The 22,335-nt window shown below is 45.7% G+C and overlaps 1 protein-coding gene across 4 annotated transcripts in view; it reads right to left on the bottom strand.

Annotated features, from left to right (window-relative positions):
- The window catches only part of baiap2b (BAR/IMD domain containing adaptor protein 2b), a 58,559-nt gene extending 37,115 nt beyond the window's left edge, over nt 1-21,444 (bottom strand). For all 4 annotated transcript variants that reach the window (XM_079293457.1, XM_079293456.1, XM_079293459.1 and 1 more), the window contains exons 1-2: nt 21,207-21,444; nt 463-538 (exon numbers count right to left, since the gene is read on the bottom strand). In XM_079293457.1, coding sequence (XP_079149583.1) covers nt 463-538; nt 21,207-21,254 — 124 coding nt within the window. In that variant the 5' untranslated portion in view covers nt 21,255-21,444. The remainder of the gene's footprint in view (nt 1-462; nt 539-21,206) is intronic.
- Between the last annotated feature and the right edge of the window lie 891 nt (nt 21,445-22,335).

The raw sequence follows: 22,335 nt of genomic DNA, 5'->3' as shown, positions 1-22,335 counted from the left end.
GACAAAGGACGTACAATAGAGGCGGACATTTAAGATCACTGAACCGGTTTGAGAGGGAGGACGTGTGGACAATGGACATCATCACAGAGGGACAATCAGAGGACATCAGGAGTGTCATCTCTGACAAGCAAATCTTTAACATTTGACAAAGAGATTCTATGACTGTCTCTGCAGGTGACATTACTGCCGTCACTTCTGCCACAGAGCAACAAACGAGCTTCTGTGGTTCAAAGAGTTTTAAGGATTCTGGGCTCTGGCCTGATGCAGACGTCAACAACACTAGAAGCCACTGAACATCTGTGTTGTCATCACACCACATCTCCACGCAGGAACAATGAAGAGGATATAAAAGCAGCGCCAAGCGTCGGGTCTGCTGGCCCTCTGCCTGGACTACTGGACAGACAGGAGGAATGAGAGAAGGACGGAGACGGAGAGGAAACCAGAAACGGTCGGTGTACTCACTGGTCAGCGCCTTCTCGTAGCTTTTGCCCATGGCTATGAAGTTCCGCAAGCAGGGGTTGAACTGCTCCATGATGGACTGGAAAAAGGGTGGGAAAAAACAGCAGGTTTGGTTCGTCAAGTAGCAGAAAAGACACTGATACAAACACTGATATGAGCTAAAATGAGGCGCACCACTCTTTACTGGGGCATGAACACACACACACACACACACACTCAGCAGAGTCAGCTGAGCCAACCAGGAGGAAGAGGAGTGAAGCAGGGATTCAATTCAAGCTCATGGCGAGGACTGGACGGGTGAAATATAAGGGAAATAATGAGGGGGGGGGGGGGGGCTTGTGTGTGTATGTTGTGGTATGTGTGTGTGTGTGTGTGTGTAGATGGGGGGGGCTTGTGTGTGTATGTTGTGGTATGTGTGTGTGTGTGTGTAGATGGGGGGGCTGTTTTCTCTCACTCCCCTGCTGTCTGTATTAAAATAAAACCTGGTTTTGGCTGCTGACTCAGCTCGGCTCAGCAGCCGATCTGGACCCATCGCGGTTTCCTGACACTCTGAACTCTGGCACACTGCTGCTGCTAATTGATTTCTTTTTTTTCAAAGGATCACATCAACTGACTTATAAATAAAACCCATTTTCTCACTCATCTCCGGTGGCATCTATCCACGGTGCCATCAAATCTCAGAGGCAGATATCTGAAGACTATCCGCATGGCGAGATACAACTCGAGCGAAGTGTTGCAACCAACACCACAAAGCTCCATGTGATCATCTGGCACCAAAGCCACATCCCGGTCAGGTCCGAATAGACTTCAGCTGCACGAAACAAGGTGATATTATCGAGAGCTTATGGATTAAGATACGCATGCAGAAACATTGTTTTCTTGTCATTTGAAAGCAGCTCTTTCTCAGCCAGTAATCTGAATTCTGTCTACAGGTCAGCCTTCAGCAACCACTGAATACTTTGCCTCCAAAGACTTTACAGATTTCCTGTTGGTTTGTTTTTTCTGGTTCTTTGTCAGTTGAATCAACTTGCACATTAGTTTGTGGAGTGAGAAGTTGCACGAACCCGTCAACATCACAGTCAAGAGAGAGAGGAATAACTCAACCTCCAATAACAGCAACAGATGATGCGAAAGAGAAACGATGTATCGCCGACGAACACATTACCAGATATTCAAAAGCAGGATATGAATCTAAATCTCTCGTTCTCGTGACAGATCAAGTGATGGTCAGCACACAGGCAGTGTGTCACATCAGGACAACAGGCAGAGACCTGAGCCCTCGTTAGCGGCTGAAGGAAAAGTCACGAAGAAATACATAATGAGTTTTATCGGCTCTGCAGTGACTCAACCTCCCCCTCAGTCCAAGCTGCCCTTCCACTTCGGTTGGATCTCCGGCAAAACCCAGCAAACGCAGCCTTCTCGTTCTTTGACTTTCTTTTATAACTTTGAAATGGCAGCAAAGGATGGAGGCAGAGAGGTGAAGGGAAGGAGGGAGGAGGGGAAGACTCACAACGATCAAGACCTGGTCACACGTTCAGTACTAGTTCAGTTAAAGTCCAAACAGGTGACTTTATAGCTTGGAATTGTAGAAGAGTAAAGTTGACAGAGAGCACAGAAGAATGGGCATAAGGCGGGGGGGGGGGGTACATTTGACAGACATATTGTTTGTGGCTGCTCGCTACGAGGGACGCCTGCTAATGCCCGCCGGCTGACGCACAACAGTCACCTTGGTGCACAAACGTCTCCGTGACTTCAGAAAAGGGAAGTAGAGCAGCACTGTGCAAGCACAATGAGGCTGACTGCCGGTGAATGTAGAGAGAGAACAGCTTCAAGGTGCTTCAATCAGGAGGAAGAGGAGGAGTGGCTGATGATCAATACATCATGAGTGGAAGCGGATCTTGATCTATGTGAGGATTTCTGGATGGAAACTGGTTGTGCTTCTGATCAAAAGCACTCGTGCTATGGATTCTTGGAGAACATTTTCTGACATTGCTACAACGTCTGATATTCACACACACAAACATGGGAAAGAGAAAACGAGGTTAGCGCCGTCTCTTTGTGGAGTTCTGGGTACAAACAAACCTATTTACACCCAGAGCCCCTCTTTGATATCCCCGGCTGTATTTTCTGTTCCGTAAGGGATCGGCTGCCGAACAAACCGATGAGTGGAAGCGCTCCAGCAGCGGTAATCATCGCCGCCTGGCAGGAAGAAAGGGAAGCTCTACAAAAGAATAAACAGAGGATGGAGAGCGGCCCAGTTCTCATGTCTAACCCAACAGACGCGCAGAGGAACCTCTCTTTGGTCTGATGCAGTCTTATTCATCTCACCGTCGGACAGGTTTGGCCTCACGTCTCGCATTCTCCTGCTGAAGCGGTGTGGCTGCTGTGAACATACCTCCAGTGTTTCTGATACCGACCAAACACACTTCCGGTTTACAAGTCAGAAGAAGTGCATACAACACAACAACCTCTTTTTAATTCAATAAAACAAGCTGGAGTCCTCCGACCATTGTGACGGATGTGTTAACGCCGGCTGTGGAACACACTGGCGACACCGCACACCCAACGAAACCAACAGGAGTCGGTGGGAAAGAAGAGGTTCTTTGTTTTGAACAACTACTTCATGAAACAGTTGTGATATTGCTGTTGCTTGTTTCTGATATTATTTAGGCACTTTGGGTGCATTTTTGCATGACATGTGATATACGAGTAGCGTAACTGTATGGAAACATACTGTCTAGCAGAGCGTTAACGTGAGAAGGAGATCAATACCTTTCTCAGGTCTCACGCTAAATATGAAGCTGGAGCCGGCAGGAGATTAGCTTAGCTTAGCATAAATACTGGAATTAAGGGGAAACAGCTAGCCTGGCTCCGTCCAAAGTACACAACATGCTTATGCAGTTTAGGGGATCATTTCGTCGGTCGATCCCAGTTTAATCCACTCTCGATCAGCTGAGCTGAGCTGATTAGCATTCCACTGAATGAAAGAGCACATTTGATCGAGCGGGAAACGAGGGATTTACCCAGAAAACACTGCTTTGTCTCACTGTGCCCTTGTGCTTCGTTCATGTGTTTGAATTGACTCATCACGTCGCCAATTAAATGCCAAAACTCGATAACAATACAAGGATTGTGTTGTCACGTTGCAGTGTTGGGGGGGGGGGGGGGGGGGGTTATATGGAACACCAGCACAACAACAAACGTCTCATCGGCTCTGGTCCAATAGTCCTATAGATACAAACAATGACAGAGATGCTGCAGGATTTCTGTTTACTGATCTCAGTGTGATTCTATCCACAGATGATGATGATGATGATGATGACGATGATGACGATGACGTGTTTTTATCATCCATTATGCAGCTTCAGTGTCACCGAGGACGCCCTGCTCCCTCACAGGAGCAGACTGAACACCACAGAGAAGCTGAACACTGAACACTTTGAAATCTACCGTGAAGAACATCAGTTCGATTCCACGCAGAAGAGAGAAAGATCATCCAGAGAATGAGCCGAGTCCAGAACAAAGCCAAATGAACCTTTTGAGGGAGACATCAGATCAAATGTTGTGCGTGTCATGTTTTCATGATGAAGTGTTGAGCACGACTTTAAGATGACATGAATCACATTTGGCATCTTGAAGAAGAAACTGTCTGATCATCAGTTTAATATTTACATATTTATGTCACCGAACAAACAGTGCAGCCAGATTATTGATTAAATTAATTCATAACAATATAATTAATCGATAAGTCATTTGTCAAGAAAACCTGCCAAATGTTCTGTAACCAGCTACTGAAATGTGAGTATTTGCTGTTTTTCTGTGTTTTAAATCATCGTAATTTAATATATTTGAGGTTTTGGACTGTTGTTTGGACAAAATAAGCAATTTGATGAAGTACATTTCATAACGTATAATAATGCAGAATGACTGCTGCTCCACTCAGCTCAATCTTTGCTCTGGTGATGAAAGTAGCAAAAAAATAAATAACCGATAATGAAAATAATATTTTTTTTCAACCTTAAAATAAAAATAGAAACAAAGAACACAGTCTCCTGCAGCCTTATTACAGGTAACGTGGACGACTGGAAGCAGGAGAACATCCACATGCCATCTCACACACACACACACACACACACACACACACACACACACACACACACACACACACACACACACACACACACACACACCCTTAGGAGTACAATCCATCTCACACGGACATGTTGTTGGTCTGCCACCATCTGAAATATGTATCCTCACAAGGAAGAAAACAAGCTTCTCTTCATCTCACCGAAAGGATGTTTCGGCTGGTCGGCGAGGCATATGTTCACCCCGGAAGCGTCCGAGTGTGACAAAGTGTGTGTGTGTACAAGCATAACTCTGGAATAAAATCCCGTTTGTGTCATGCTCATGTGTGTTTATCTGTGCACTGTGCTGGCAGGCAGGACTGGCTGCCATGTAGCATCAGTTTCTGCAGGACCGATGGGGCCTGTGATGGTTTCGCTGTGGAGGTGGGGCTGTTTGTCCTCAGTGTTTGTCTGTGGAAGCAGCTTGTGAACACGTGACAATGTTCCTTTGGGAAAACGTATTTAATCTATTTCATCTCATGCGGTTAGTCAGGGAGCCACAACGACAAAGTATGGGTCCATCGTGTCGTCATTTGGCAATGTAAGTATTTTCTGATCTGCCAGCTCTATGGTTGAGCTGTAGTTACAGTTAGTCAAATAAAACCAGAGTACCAGTATCAGAAACGCTTCTCTTACAGCCTAAAATGTCTTTATACCGATACAATATCACATTATCATATCATTTATCAGCTCATTGGCGCTACAAAAGAACAACACAAGTCACTTGCTACCCGTACATCATGCACACATGCTGCCCAATCAGACCTGCAGATGTACAAACCAGCTGCTGGACAGTGGAACGATGAGACGTATTTAGTTTCTGTCCAGTTTGAATGAAGTGTGTTCCGATGATCGGCAAAGTAAACTGGTGTTGTCTGAGCCTGGTGGCTTTGAGCAGAGCATATGAAGTGTACGTTTTGTACATTAATACAGTTTGATTGTCCAAAGCCCTGGTGATTTTATTTATTGGTAAATCATGGTATCGTGTGGAGAAGGGGCGGGAATTAGCGTTGCCAATCGGGTGTCATGTTTCCATCATCGCAGCTGGAGCCGATAAACCTGTGACTACTGCAGTCACTCCTCCCGCGAGTAAAGCCAGATGTTAGTGCGTGTCAGTGGGTTTCTTGTCCAGTGGGAAAGGGTCCAAAGCTTAGAGAGAGGGAACGAAATACAGAATGCTTTTATGTTCAAAATGAAATCTGAATCTGCAAATTAAATCATAACCCCTGGCATTAAAATAGTGTGTAGTTGGGAAAATATAGAAGCCTTCTAACAATGAAGACATTACAAATGAAGTACAACCTCCTGTCCAGCAGTGAGACACTTGAGAAGAAAGGTACATTGCGACTTAACTGGCTCTGCCATGATGGTGTGTGTGTGTGTGTGTGTGTGTGTGTGTGTGTGTGTGTGTGTGTGTGTGTGTGTGTGTGTGTGTGTGTGTGTGTGTGTGTGTGTGTGTGTGTGTGTGAGAGTCGGTTGGCGGCGGGAGACGAGTGTGAGGGGTGAGTCAGAGCCTACATCAACAGCAGCAGGTTCATGTCATGTTGGGGTGTAAATTACAGTAAAGCAGAGCCGGCCATGTGGCACATTAGAACCTGCTGCGCCACTCGCTGGCAAACCAGCAAGAACAGACCTGGCAACCCCAGCGAGGAGGGAGGGACCGGGACAGACCAGGTGGAGACAAAGACCTTTAAAATAACTGAGTGGACGAGTTGCTTCATACAATGGATTCATATTTGTATTATCAGTATTGATACACTGAGCACTGCGTTACATATCAGGTACCAGGAAGCACTGATTGGGTGATTTGCAAGTCAAAAGGTTCAGTTGTTGCCAGTTAACATCAGGGCTCCATTTGGTTAGAACACAGCTTAAGATGAAGTCATTGATAAATGGAACCAGAACATCTGAAAGAAAACCTTCACTTTTCAACCTGATTTCTTTCAGTGTTACTCAAAACCTCGAGAAGTCACGAACATCAATTGTTACCGGTGAACAATGGAAGACAATGGCCTGATTGTGTGTAAAACTACAAAAGGTGGCTGTTGGAGCTATTTATTTGATATTGTATTTTGTTATTTCATTTATAAGTAGTATTGTTTAATTATTGTAGATGTTTCATATGTTAAGATTATTTTTCTCTTTAATAGTAATTTGTTTGTTTCTATTATTTTTTGGGTAATTACTGTGGGCACCTGTTGCTATTTAAACAAGTAGAAAGGTAGGACCAGCATGCACCGGGGTGGGCGTATAGTTTTTACCAGCTACACAGGACAGGAGAGACAGCACGACAGGAGTTTGTTAATTAGTTTGTTTTCTTGTTTTATTTGCTTTATTTAATAAATACACCAAAATTGAATCCTGCTTGGACATTTGACTCTCTTCTGGCTGCGTAAAGATACCGACCACGGTGCATCAGTGGCGTTTGATTATTATTTGTTTAAGTTTGATTTAGCCGACAAATGGCCACTACATAAAGTAAAAACTACGCCCTAGGACTAAAGTAAAAACTACGCCCTAGGACTAAAGTAAAAGCTTAGCTCTTGGACTCAAAGGACCGATCCCACCACAGCCACAACGGGTTGGATCGTTTTTGGATTTCGTATGGATGATCAAAGAGGATTGTTTCATTCATCACTCTTGGATTCAATATCAGCGGGACAACTGCTTTGGACCGGATCAACACAGCGCTGAAACATCTCAGAAGAAACGGGTACGTGATACGACTGCCGTATAGGAAGACGGTGAAACGAGTGGAGTTTAAAAGTCTGTATTCACAGTGATGTACGTGCTTCTGGATGTTTAAGCCTGACTGCGTTGAATCGCTACAAATGGACATGGCGTAACACCCGCGCACCACTATCGGCGGCTTTCATTCATTAAAAAGCCCGACTTCAGTGTGTGTGTGTGGTGAATTGGAGGAGCGGCCTGTAAGCGCCTTTGCTGTTTGTTGCTGCACTTTACCTGCATTCACGTCCGACGGATTTGATTGATGTGTGACAAGCAGTTTGGAAGAAGTGTTCAAAATGTCTGACGTTCAGGCGACGGATGTTGAAAGGCCGTCAGCAGGAGGAGACATTAAAATGACTTCTAAAGGCGTGGAGTTCTACACGGAAATGTACCAGCAAAAGAGGACCACAAAATGCAAACAAGCCAAAAAGTGTTTGAGAAACATAAGTGATTTAATGACTTCCAATAAAAATGTAAATTCAGTGAATGCTGAGCTTTTTACATTCATCAAGTGTTACCAAGATGCAAATGACATGCATACATCTTTTGTGAGCTTACCTTTACCTCAAGATGAAGTTACAAGGCAAAATCTGTACTTCAAAGAAAAAATGACAATGTTCTATGACTTCACTGAAAAGGTAAAGGGCTGGCTGTCTGAAATGGGTTACCCATATGTGCAGCCATGTAAAGATTCTCTCGACCACCAAGGTGTTGCAGATGAAATAAACCCTGAAGATAGTGCTTCTAATGTGTTAAGTGTAAAGATGAACTCTGTAAAGACACATTCCCAGCTATCACGGATTTCATCAACATCATCTGCACGCATTAGAGCTGAGGCTGACAAGGCAGCTCTGATGGAGCGCGTTGCTGCTCTAAAAAGGAAACATCTAATCGAAGCTCAGGAGGAAAAGTTGGAGAGGGAAAAGGAAAAGTTGGAGAGGGAAAAGGAAAAGTTGAAGAAAGAAAAGGAACAATTGGAACTTGAAACGGAATTGGCAGCTACAAGTGCAAAGCTTCATGTCTTGGAAATAAATTCATCCCAGCGTGGCTCAAAATGTTCAGACGGAATGAACTCTTATGTTGAAAGGAACAAGTTCAAAGAAGCAAGACTATTAAATCCCCATGCTTACACCTTTGTTCCTGTTGAAAAGGATGTTATTTCTGTGTCTGATCCCATAATGCAACCACAGGTTGTTAGGCCTAAACAAAGGTCAAACACACAAATTGATGAGATGCTCGTAAAGACTGATTCTCCAGGTCAAACGACACAAACTGTGAATGAAAGTCAAGCAGGACTTGTGCAACCTCAACCCCATCAGAATGACATTGTAAATGTGATGCAAAGACAAAATGACATCGCTGCTCTGCTGGTCCAGCAAAATCTGTGCTCTGTCCTGCCTGTAAGAAACATTCCTGTGTTTGATGGAGACCCTCTTCAGTACAGGTCTTTTATCAGAGCTTTTGAAAATGGAGTGGAGGAGAAGACAACTAATTGGAGTGACTGTTTGCACTTTCTCGAACAATACACCAGGGGGCAGCCAAGAGACTTGGTGTGCAGTTGTCAACATCTACCTTCAGATCAGGGATACCACAGAGCCAAAAGTCTTCTCGCAGAGCACTTTGGAAACGAATACAAAATTGCATCTACGTATATGGAAAAGCTTCTCAGCTGGACGCCTGTTAAAAGTGAAGATCTTAAAGCATTGCAATCATTTTCCCTGTTTCTTCGAGGATGCTCAAATCTAACAGAGCAAATGATGCATATGAAGGAACTGGACCTACCATCTAATATGAGGAGCATCATCTTGAAACTTCCTTATAAGTTAAGGGAACGGTGGAGAAATGTTGCTTGTGATCTGCAAGAGCGACGTGGCCAGAGAGCACTGTTTGAGGATCTTGTTGCTTTCATTGAAAAACAAGTCAGAATTGCCTCAGATCCACTTTTTGGCAACATTCAGGACTCACAACCTACCAACTTGAAGGTCTCCAACGTTAGTTACTTGAAGCAAAGGAAAAAAGGAAGCAGCTTTGCCACCAACGTTACTGCAGTGAAAGAAGGAGTCATCACTCAGTACACAGGAAACAAGACGTCTTCCTCTCTTCACAACTGTCTGTTTTGTAAACAAAGTTGTCACTCATTGGATAAATGCTCACAGTTTAAAGTTAAAGGACATCGTGATAAAATTAATTTTATCAAAGAACAGGGTATTTGTTTTGGTTGCCTGAAAGTAGGCCACACAAGCAAAGACTGTAGGAGTCGCTTGGATTGCAATGTGTGTCACCAAAAGCACCCAGGAGTCCTTCACATAGAGTGGCAAGACAAAAGAACAACCTTTCAACAAGCCCAACAGTCTGTGAGCCCTCCAAGTGTCTCAAGCACCATGTCTCAAACCTGCGGCCATATCGGGGCTGGTTATGAAGATAATTCCATCTTTTCTATTGTCGCAGTCAAAGTCAAGAGCCAGAGAGGTAACAAAACGGTGCAGACATATGCCTTCTTGGATCCAGGGAGTTCCGGCACATTCTGTACAGAGGACTTGGCAAGAAAACTGAACTTGAAGGGTAAAAGGACTAGTATTCTGCTGAGAACAATGAATCAAAAGAAGATCGTAAATGCACATATTCTGTCAGGCCTTGAAGTGTCTGGTATGAGCACAAACGATTTCATTGAGTTACCTGATGTTTTAACTCAAAGGAGCATGCCTGTTTCTGCACTCAACGTCCCACGGGAGGAGGATCTTGATCAATGGTCTTACCTCAAGGATGTTAAGCTCCACGACATTGACGCAGGTGTTGAGCTACTAATTGGAACTGATGCTCCAAAAGTGATGGAGCCTTGGGAGCTGATAAACAGCCAGGATGAAGGGCCTTATGCGGTCAGAACCAGAGTTGGTTGGGTCATTAATGGTCCACTTCGCGGCGAGAGCAGTAGGAGTAAGAGTGGCTGCCCTGCTGTAACAGCCAACCGAATCTCTGTGGAACATCTGCAAGGAATGCTGGTTAAACAGTATAACCATGACTTTAATGAGAGATCATCAGAGGAGCAGATTGAAATGTCCAGAGAAGACATCAAGTTCATGAATGTTATGAGCAACACAACAGTATTAACTGGAGACCATTACTGTATTGACTTACCTTTCAGACAGGAAAATTCTGTCTTGCCTAACAATCGCTGTGTTGCAGAACAGCGCCTCCGAAGCCTGAAAAGAAAATTTGTCAAGAATGTTCCATTTAAGGAGGAATATACCGCATTCCTAAACAACATGATAACTCAAGGATATGCTGAGATGGTACCTGCTGATCAACTCGAACAAAGTGATGGAAAGGTGTGGTATATCCCTCATCATGGAGTCTATCATCCCAGAAAAGGCAAACTAAGAGTTGTTTTTGATTGTGGAGCAACTTTTAAAGGGACATCACTGAACTGCCAGCTCTTGCAGGGACCTGATCTCACTAACACTCTTATTGGAGTCCTCGTCCGATTTAGGCAAGAGCCCGTTGCAGTAATGGCCGACATCCAAGCCATGTTTCATCAAGTTCGTGTCTCAGAAAAGCACATCAACTTTCTCCGCTTCCTCTGGTGGTCTGATGGTGACACTGCGCAGTCTCCACTGGAGTATCGGATGAAAGTACATCTGTTTGGAGCTGTATCCTCACCAAGTTGTGCAAATTATGCTTTGAGGAGAACTGCAGATGATAATGTCCAACATTTCCCTCCAGAAGTGACAAATACAGTCAAACATAATTTTTATGTGGATGACTGCCTGAAATCCATGGCGTCAGAGGAGGAGGCACTGCAAATAATCAAAGATTTGAATGCGCTCTGTCATAAAGGAGGATTCAATCTTTCAAGATGGATCAGCAACAGCCGCACAGTGCTGCTGTCAATCGCTGAGGACAAAAGACCAAAAGAAATGGTGGAACTGGATTTGGATACAGACCAACTTCCAATGGAGCGAGCACTAGGACTAGAGTGGTGCATTGAAACTGACAAGTTCAAGTTCAGGACATCACTACAACAACAGCCAAACACCAGAAGAGGCATTTTGTCAGTGGTCAGCTCACTTTATGACCCTTTGGGATTTCTAGCCCCATTCAGCATGCCAGCCAAGCTGTTACTGCAGGAGCTTTGTAGGAGAAACTTGGGTTGGGATGACACTATTTCCCACTCTTTCGCTGAACAATGGTCTAATTGGCTTGAGGACCTGCAAAGGATGTCTGAGTTCAAAGTGGACCGCTGTATTAAGCCCAGAGACTTAGGAGAACCTGCTACAGCACAACTTCACCACTTTTCTGATGCCAGTCAAGTTGGCTATGGAACTGTGTCTTACGTGAGATTGGAAACTGATGATAAAGTACATGTTGCATTTCTCTTGGGAAAGGCCAGAGTTGCCCCACTAAAGCAGACCACAATTCCTCGACTGGAACTCACAGCCGCAGTTCTTGCAGTTCGTGTGGATAAAATGCTTCGGAAGGAGTTGCAACTCAAGCTGGAGAAGTCAGTCTTCTGGACGGACAGCACAACAGTCCTTAAGTATATCTCTAGTGAAACCAGACGATTCCACACTTTTGTGGCAAACAGAACCTCTTTCATCAGAGAAGCAGCAGATGTAGATCAGTGGAGATATGTGGGTTCCAAGGATAATCCAGCAGATGAAGCATCAAGAGGAATGAGAGCTGAGGATTTCCTGAAAGGCAGGAGATGGATAAGTGGACCTGAGTTTCTCTATCAGTCAAAGAAGGAGTGGCCTAAACTTGATGGGAATCTTGATGTGATTTCTGCAGATGACCCAGAGGTCAAAAGGGACTTAATGGTAAATGCTATCATCAAGGATTTGGAAAATGCCACCAACCACCTGATCTACTATTTTTCATCTTGGACTAGACTAAAAACATCTGTGGCTTGGTTTCTGAAGGTCAAGGAATGTCTCTTGTTATTGGGACAGAAGAGAAAGGAGTTTTGTGCTTCTGCAGGCCTCAGAAAGGACGATCTGAAGAATCGGGAGCATGAAGTGGAAAGAAAAGTTCAAAGCTTTAAAGCCACACTCAAAGGACAAAGAATAACACCTGAAGATCTTGCTAAGGCAGAGCAGTCAATCATTCAATATGTACAACGACACAAGTTCAAAGCTGAAATTGCCTCACTGAAAGGATGCTTTAAAAACATCCACAAAGAAAGTCCGCTGTACAAACTAGACCCAGTAATGGATGATGAAATTCTCAGAGTTGGTGGTCGGCTGAGTAAAGCAGCACTGCCAGCAGAATCCAAACATCCAGTTATTTTGTCCAAAGACCTGCATGTATCCACGCTGATTTTGCGCCATATCCATCATCAGCTGGGACATGCTGGAAGAAATCACATGCTGTCAAGGTCACGGCAAAAGTACTGGATCATCAATGCAAATTCCGCTGCCAGGAAAGTCATATCTGACTGTGTTGTTTGTAAACGCAACAGAGGAAAGCTTGGTGAACAGAAGATGGCAGACTTGCCGGAGGAGAGAGTGTTGCCTGATAAAGCTCCGTTTACAAATGTTGGAGTTGACTATTTTGGGCCCATCAATGTTAAAAGAGGAAGAAGTCTTCTGAAGAGATATGGAGTGCTTTTCACCTGTCTTACCAGTCGTGCTGTGCATTTGGAAGTGGCATATACACTAGACACAGACTCCTGTATAAATGCAGTACGAAGGTTCATCTGTAGACGAGGTGCAGTCTCCACTATCAGGTCGGATAATGGCACAAACTTTGTTGGAGCCAACCGGGAGCTGAAGGAAAGTCTGGCTGTTCTGAATCATGACAAAATTCAAAGGGCTTTGGTCCAGGATGGCATAAAATGGAACTTTAACACCCCAGCAGCTTCCCATCAAGGCGGCATCTGGGAGCGCCTGATTCGTTCAGTGAAAGGTGTTCTCACCTCAGTTCTGCAACAGCAAATTCTGGACGATGAAGGGCTCCAGACTATTTTCTGTGAGGTTGAAGCAATTCTAAATGACAGACCCATCACAAAAGTCTCAGATGACCCAGATGACCTTGAAGCTCTCACACCAAACCACATTCTAATGTTAAAAGGCAAACCAATCATGCCACCAGGACTATTCATTCAAAGTGATCTGTACATCAAGAAAAGGTGGAAGCAAGTACAGTACATGGCTGAACTCTTCTGGAAGAGATGGATCTCTGAGTACCTGCCTATAATGCAAGAGAGACAAAAGTGGACAAGGCCAAGAAGAAGCCTCACTGCTGGAGACATTGTCCTTGTTGCGGACTCTACAGCTCCAAGAGGATCTTGGATGATGGGAAAAGTTTTGGAGGCAAGACCAGATACAAAGGGGCTGGTGCGGTCTGTGCGACTTCAAACCAGGACCAGCATTCTGGAGAGGCCAGTGACGAAGCTCTGTTTGCTTCTGGAAGCAGCAGACTAAACATCATGGACTGATGTTTTCTCGACCTCTACTTTCTCTCTCTCTCTCTAATCTTTCTTTTTGTTGTAGGTGTCAAGAAGAAGATTAACTTTAGGTCATGTTTATTATAGGAATAGCTCGTTTGAGAATAATAATTGTGATATTATGCACAATTAGGGGCCGGAATGTTGGAGCTATTTATTTGATATTGTATTTTGTTATTTCATTTATAAGTAGTATTGTTTAATTATTGTAGATGTTTCATATGTTAAGATTATTTTTCTCTTTAATAGTAATTTGTTTGTTTCTATTATTTTTTGGGTAATTACTGTGGGCACCTGTTGCTATTTAAACAAGTAGAAAGGTAGGACCAGCATGCACCGGGGTGGGCGTATAGTTTTTACCAGCTACACAGGACAGGAGAGACAGCACGACAGGAGTTTGTTAATTAGTTTGTTTTCTTGTTTTATTTGCTTTATTTAATAAATACACCAAAATTGAATCCTGCTTGGACATTTGACTCTCTTCTGGCTGCGTAAAGATACCGACCACGGTGCATCAGTGGCGTTTGATTATTATTTGTTTAAGTTTGATTTAGCCGACAAATGGCCACTACAGTGGCTGATGAATTGAACACATCTACTTTTGCCTTTGATTGGCATCGTGGCGTTCTTCGTCTCCACGATCCGTTAGTTTTATACTTCTGTCCTGATTCCACTCCCTGAATCAGTCTCTTTTAGACGAGTAGTGACGGAGTGTGACACTGTTGTGCGACTATGATGTTTGATTTGATGTTTGAAAGAAGACGTGAAGTGCAAAAGCATCTTGAAACAGTAAAAAGCGAAGACGTCCGTCTCCAACAAAGCAAAAACCTGCTTTGTTTTTGTGATGATTGTGCACGTTTGGTGCAGATGGATTGGCCACTGTGAGATTAGAACCGTCCAATGGAACATTTTGATTTGGAGTTTCTCCACAGCCTCTGAGAAACACTGAAGTCATGTTTTGACTGATACACGAAACGTCTCTCCAGAAACTAAAGAGTGCAGCAGCGTGATCGCTGCAAGGCTTACGTTGTTGTCCGGAGCGCTCCATCTCCGCCTAACTTTCACCGTCTCATCACGTCCACCTCTCAACACGGAGGATTCAACGCTGGAGATGACGTCACAGGAAGCCACATATTAACAGTCTCCAGAGAACCTTTCAGGAGAAACTGGAAGAAGTGAAAGAGGAAAAACTACAACACATGACTGTAATCAGCACGGAGTCAACAGCGCCAGTGCTGATAAGAGGTTCACCGTGTGTTCCCCTGCTGTTCAAACGGGTCGGGATGTGAAGGTTAACCAGATTACACACACACACACACACACACACACACACACACACACACACACGCACACAAAAATGTGTGTTAAAATGAGTAACATTTCGAAGGAAATTCAGAAAGACGTGCTTTTAAAAAGGTAGCACGTTCACATTGTGCTGAATCATGGCAGCCTGAGTCTCATCGTGTAGAATGACTGACTCGACATGTTGAAGTGTTGAAGTGAGCCGAGGTGTCTGGATGTTCGATACGACACTCTTCATGAATGATGAAGCTCAAAAGAAAACGCTGTACGATCTTCTCGTACCTTGTGAAATACGCTCCATGCTCCCCCACGCGTGCAGTCAATACACAATAACGTCTTTTCCTTCACTGGACATATGGCGCGTAAAGCAAACTCATTTCATTCTTATTACGTCTGCTCATGATCTGCAGCTGACTGACGTATGCCGTGCACAGGCCTTCTAATCTCTCAGTGGCCATTTGAATGGGTCCAATACAACAGTTCTGCCATAACGTGTGCACGCCAACACATTCATGCACGTATGCATCATTGTATGATTGAAACAGGAAGCAGCGCACATCATTGCTAATGTGAAGAAAGCCATTATAGATCTGCACTGCATTATATGCCGTGTGGGGTTGATAAGCTGATGCATTGTCCATTAGTGTTTCGCTGCTGTCCCTCATTCTGTTTCCAGGAAATGGACTTTGTTTGTTCTGCTCAGCCAGTGTGACAATCACCGCACTAAAGCTGCACTGCTTCAACGCCCTCAGGAGACGGAAATCCACTGTGTGTGTGTGTGTGTGTGTGTGTGTGTGTGTGTGTGTGTGTGTGTGTGTGTGTGTGTGTGTGAACTCAGCCAATTTCCCTTTCAGATGAGCCCTTATCTGTGGGCAGGCGAGCAGAGGCAGTCAGCGCCCCCTACTCCACAGATGCAGCTTTAGGAGGAGACGGGAGGGAGGGGGGCACTTCCGCCGCCATATATGGAAGTGCTGGAATCCCCCCCCCCCCGCCCATGTGACAGGGCAGCCGTCTTTATTCACCTCACGTTCGGCTCGTACCACAGGAAAGCTGATGGTGTGGTGAGGAGAGCGAGGAGGTGAGGGGGGGGGGGGGGGGGTGGGGGTCTCCACCGTGTGAGCCAGGATGATCCTCATGGCCTCAGACTGACGCATCACATTTTACCTCCACATGCACACGAGGGGAACGAGCTCCCACGAACACACGCGTTCATTCACAAATAGCATCGGCCACAACGAGGATCTTACAGAATGAAATATGACGGAGCGATTCATTTCCCGTGCAAACACACGACGTGTGACGTGTAGCTGCGCGTGCGACGGCAGGATGTGCTGCTCAGCATGCAGGAGCGCTTCTTCACCGTGACGTTTGAAAAGGATGCAGCAAAGTACAGCAGTGATTATGGTGCATTTCAGCGTCAAAGCCCACTGAGGGAGCCCACCTCCCTTTCTCCTTCCAACCTCATCTTACAGATTACACTTCACTCTGCAGCCACATCTCCAATCAAACTCACTACACAGAAATACTGCAGCGGGAGATTCCAGCTCTTTCTTGCCTCAGAGTCATTTTCCCGCTTTAATTTCAGCCGAATCACTCACTGCTGTCTCCTCCCTCGGTCTCTCTTTGGAGATCTGACCCATCATCCTCCTGCTCCCTGACAGCCTCCACCTCCCCCCCCCGACCTGCCTCCAGCTCAACTTAGATAACTTCCAGATGTGCTGAAGGCTGCTGACGCACACACGCAGCAGATGCCAACAGTTATGTTGTTTGACAGCTATGAGAGCGGTGTTGTAACCGAGTCGGTCAAATTCTAAATAATAAAAAGGGACTGCAGCGCTCCTGCTCCTGCTGATGCCTTCTGGATGTTGATTCTGGGTCCAGCCTGTGCTTAAAAACAAATATTATATTCATATGTGAAGAGTAACAGACAGTCTGTTGTAGACATTATGTATTTTTGGATTCCTAAAATCTGTACGGCTGTAAACAATAAACTGGCCAAACGTTCACAGCGATGTCATGTTGAAGCGTCTCTAGCTCATGAACATGTTGCATCAAAGAAGCAGGTTACTGCACAGCTGCTTCTACGCATGTGTGGTCAAGCCCGTTTTCAGCAGGTTGTGAGTTGTGAGTCAGCGAGCGTCACGATGACGCTCGCTGACTCCGATGCTGCTCAAAGATTGGTAAGGAGGCACGGAGCTAGAACAAAGCCCCGGAGCTGGAGGGGGCACGTTATCCTGCAGAGACAGCAGCACAAAGCCAGCGATGCAGCTCCGCACAGAGACAACAGAGGAGACGGCCTGACTCATCAGAGAGGAGAACTCTGTGGTTTGAAACAATCACACTGGAGGAATCCTGCCTGAGCAGAGCGTTTGGATTCCATACGCTTCCGTCCACACGAGAGCCTCGAATGACCCCGGACATGAACAGAGCAGCTCAGTCTGCACATGACACCAAAGGCATCTTACCAGAGTGTGATGGAGGGAAGAAGTTAAATAAAACCCTCTCCCTCTCTCCCTCCATCCACTGCTGCCCTTCATCCCCCCCCCCCTGTCTGAGAACACACAACCAGCAGACGATTGATAAGACGGCAAAATACCAGATCACAATCCAACTGAATATCGATGAAACACTGGTCATGATACAAACTATATGAACTCAGTCTTTTTGCAGCATGTTTGAGAAAACGACTGTTGACTGGAATCTTCTGCTTTCTGTCCACATTGGTGAAGAAATGCTCTGTAGGAGGGAAACTGAGCAGCTTGTACTTGTGTGCGAGAGTGTGTGGGGATAAAGTGTCCGCTAGCATTACTCACAGCCCCCACACATTGAGGAAAAGAAGTCCCGCCCTTGAGAACAAATAGTTCTGGCTTCACGTCAGCGCTGCCGTGCCTCGTGGAGGGTGGACTTGGAGATATGACAATATTTACGGAGGGATTTGTGGATCCAATCACGAGAGGACGATCCCTCAGTGACAGCAACACCAACACAGCATCGAGAGAAGAGGTCGATGCTCTGGACCTTTGATAACGCTGCTGCTGAACAATAAGGCAAAGTGATCTTTCATCAGCTGAACGTCCAATAGCGACTCTGTTACTGCCCAGAAGACCAGCCTGATGCCACCAACAGTCGCTTTACAACGACGCTGATGTGTTGATGTGAGACTCACGAGGTCTGGTCTCATGCGTGTTGTCTTTTCTTGGTTTTAAAGGCTGCATTACAGCGACGTGGACATTTCTGACCTGACTGATGGAGCCGTTATTATGGTCCTTTAACCACTTAGTCATTATATCCACATTGCTGATGATTATCTGTCCACGATAACGATGTGAAAGCACCAGAGGTCGACCCTACAGCATCGACAGAGCTATTTGATTTCCTCCAGACAACCCAACCCTAACACAACGCTGACATTTCCATCTTCAAGGGTCTTCTTTTGTCCAATCAAAACTTATCAATTAACTGATAATCAGAATTGTTGATAATTCAGATGACGATCAATAAGCAGGACTGCTTTACGGCGATGTTGGACGGACAGCATTTGCACTGATTTGATGCAACTTTGTATTTAATCCACTGAATTAACCACACACATGGTTATTTCATGTGCAGCTTCTGCATTGAGGTCTCAGAAAATGTACGACACACACACACACGCACACACACACAGAGTACGAAGAAAGCATGAACAATCAATCAATTGACCAGCTGATCGGTCTCTGATAATCCACTCCGACCATCAAAAACAAACAACCTGCAGCCTCGCCCGACACTCGAGCGCCTCTCAACAAATGGCGCCTGCAGCGTTGTTGGGATTGCAGCGCTCGGCTGAACAGTGAACACACACGGTGCTCGTTCAGCAGCCACAACAACCTGAGGAAACACAGTTCGCCCACATTCAGCACAGCAGATCCACAGGGACGTCTCATTGACACCTGAACTCCCTTTGCTGTTTGCACTTTTCTGATGTGACGTAGCGTTACAGAGCCAGATACAGTGCCGGCCTCTCAACGAGTCTCTGACTAACACACACACACACACACACACACACACACACACAGTCGTGAGACACTGCCCACACACACGCCGGCCAGTGTGAGTCATCCAAAAGTGACATTGAGCATCTCTTGTTTCAGCAGCAGAGCAGCGAGCTTCAGCCTTCATTGTTGATTTGGAGTTATTGTATTCTGGCAGCTAACCGTCGAACAAACAAAGAAAACAAACAAAGTCTTTGTTGATGGAGGGAAAGGTCATCATCCTCAGGAGCAGCTGGGAATAATCAAACCTCACTCTTCTGTGTTTAACCATCTGCAGCTGCCCTGTGATTCAAATATGAACTCTATTGACAAACCCTCAAACACAAAGGCTGTCCAGTCGTAGCAGACGATGCTGACTCACATGTCATTGTGAGCAAGTCGTCATGGAAACAAACCAAACAGATATTTACCGACAGGATTGAGGTAAACAGTGCGTGTCGTCCAAGATCAGCATCACACGCGTGTTTCGATGGACTGAGTGGTGTTGGTGTGCACTCAGACTACTTGACACGTGATCGTGATATTATGTTCATTAATTGATGCTGCTGATCTCCATCTCGATGCTGCAGATTTAATCTCTGACTCGGTGGAGGAACACAGTGCTGTCTCATGGGAGCTGGCACCTCTGGCCGCTTCATCTCCCACACGTCTGTAATGAATTAATAAAGACGTGTTGAATTAATAAAGACATAGCGCACACAACCATCGGAGGGGGGGGGGGGGGGGTGAGGGGGGGGGGGGGCATCAGCCTCCTGCAATCAGCGCCCAGCGGCGGGTCAAGCTGCCAGCAGCGCTCTGCTTCTGCTGACTGCGTAATGATGCAGCCTGCTAATGACAGGAAGAAACCCCACGGCTGCAGTGCTGCATGATGGCATCTTCAGACTCCACCGCTGGAGTCCGCTCAGCGAGGAAACTGATGGTCACGCTTTTATCCATTGGTCTGTCTTTTAGTTATAGAGAAATGCCAATCACTTATCTCCAGAGCTCACAGCATCTCCTCGCTGGAGACGGTCCAGAAGCCAAAGATCCTCCAGTTTATAATGACGTACAGCAGAGAGCTGCAAACACAATGTTCCTGTTCTGAATCTAGGACTCAAATGTCATCACCATTCATCTTTTACCATTCATCTAATCACTTCATCATTAATTTGATTCCTCCTCCTCCTCCTCCTCCTCCTCGGTCTGTTCAGACGATGTCGACAAACAGTGCTTTCTCTCCTTCCTCTGACCCGAGTCACTGAACTGCTTCTGGACTCATTGAACCCAGAATCTCAGATTTGGAGTCCAGCAAACTGGAGGTTTTTGCAGCAGCACAGTCACAGTTCACCTTCCCTTCCTCTATGATCTCCCTCTCACTGCATCAATAAATCAACACCACAGCTGAGAACATCCACATAAAGTCTTTACCAAGAATAAAGACCCCCAAATGAAGACTGCTGTCCCACATGGACCCCGGTAAGGATCCCATGCAGCCTCTTTAGGTGAATGACCTGCACCCCCTCACACATAGTTCAGCTGCTTGCGTTAGAATCCCGCACTGATGGTGACAGCTTCTCCTCTGCAACGTGTGGAGCGACTTGAAACTGAACTGCCCCGCAGGCACGATGACATCCATGACTCACCCGCACCGTTACACGCAGAGAGACCGCAGGAGGAGCACAGGTCGGATGCGTTCAGACACATTTCACTGCTGCTAAAAACCACCGAGTCCATCCTGCCAACCATCGGATCAGCAGTTCTTTGGTCACGTGTAACGTTCTTATGGCTGTAACTGGACTTTGTTGATGGTTCGTCGGACTGGGGAAGAGATGGAAACAATGCTTTGAGCTGTAATAACTAGTGACAGGCTTTGAAAACATGTCTGATGTCTGAGACTGAACCATTGACCCGTGAACCACTAACCCGACGTCAGTCTCAATGAGCAGGATTCACCTGTCTCAGACGGACCTACGCGTCTCATGTCTTCATCATGAGATCACGTCACACAGAGCGTCCTGAACTGGGTCAAAGTTGTCCACAGTCGGTCCTCTAACAACCAGCCGTCCACCAACTGCAGCAGGTGTCCCTCCGCGTGCAGAGCGGCATGGAAACAAGCAACCAGTCCCGTCTTACCTTGTAGACATTCTCCGTTATACGGTGCACCTCGTCGGTCCGGGACATCCTTGTTGGAGCGTCAGTCAGAACCACAGACTGAAAGATGGTCCTTTTGGGCTGAGCTTTCCCCGAAACGAAGCGGCTGTTCCGGGATAGACGGAGAGACGAGCTCGGCTGGCCGTGGGATCCCTGCTTTTATAGGAAAGTCCTCCGCTGCGCCCACACCGGCTCCCCACGCAGCCCGGCGGTCGGTGCCTCTCGGTTGGAGCGCAGAGGCGGACTCACTGGAGAGGGGCGGTGCTGCCTTCAAGGGCGGTGGGAAATGAGCGTGGCGTGCTGGCGAAAAAGGATAATAGGACCGTTAGGTTCCGTTAGGTATTTCAAATCTCTTGGACAGCAGGAAGGTAAAGTTGAAGATTACACTGTGGGATGAAACGTGAGATATCTGTGTTTTTAAATGTAACCACATAGGTAAAGGAAAAATAAAATAAAAAAAGCGAAATAAATTGTGTTTCTTGAGCAGAGGTTTACTCCCGAAGGACACATTGAGATCATCAGAAGGTGTTCAATGATCTGCTGTGGACATGTCACACTATGACTGTTTGATTCGAAGAGACACATGAAGACTGGAGCGTCTCTGCACTCTCCATGGACATGACAGGACACTGTCCTCCTGTCTGCAGAGGAATAATGTACGTTTAATTTGGACGAAATCGAAATGTTTTATTTTGTATTTAATAAAGACGTCAGGTACGACATGAATAAATAAATATACAAGCACTAAACGAGACGATGTAGTTTGTTTTTTCATTTGTATTCAAGCTGTGCTCTCTGACGTCACATGTTCAGGTATTACGTCTATTTATTTTCAGGACTTCTAAAATCTTCTAAAAATGCCAAAGACTCTGGAGTCGTGTCGCTTTTTCTCAATAATTGAATCTTAACATCAGTTGTGTATTATCCTCTGCCGCCCTTCTTTCTGCTTCTCCTGCATCAATTAACCCTAAAGTGACCCTGAACAAAAAACATCAGAAAATGTGACGTGGCACTTTACGGTGAGTCCTTGAACGCGCCACAGCATTTAAAAAGGCCTCGCCTCCTCCGCTGTGTCACGTGCTGCCCACTCCTCCGCCTCTGCTACAACCAT

The sequence above is a fragment of the Melanostigma gelatinosum genome (assembly GCF_949748355.1).
Source record: "Melanostigma gelatinosum genome assembly, chromosome: 21".
Lineage (NCBI taxonomy): Eukaryota > Metazoa > Chordata > Actinopteri > Perciformes > Zoarcidae > Melanostigma > Melanostigma gelatinosum.
This window is presented reverse-complemented; position numbering and strand designations above follow the sequence as displayed.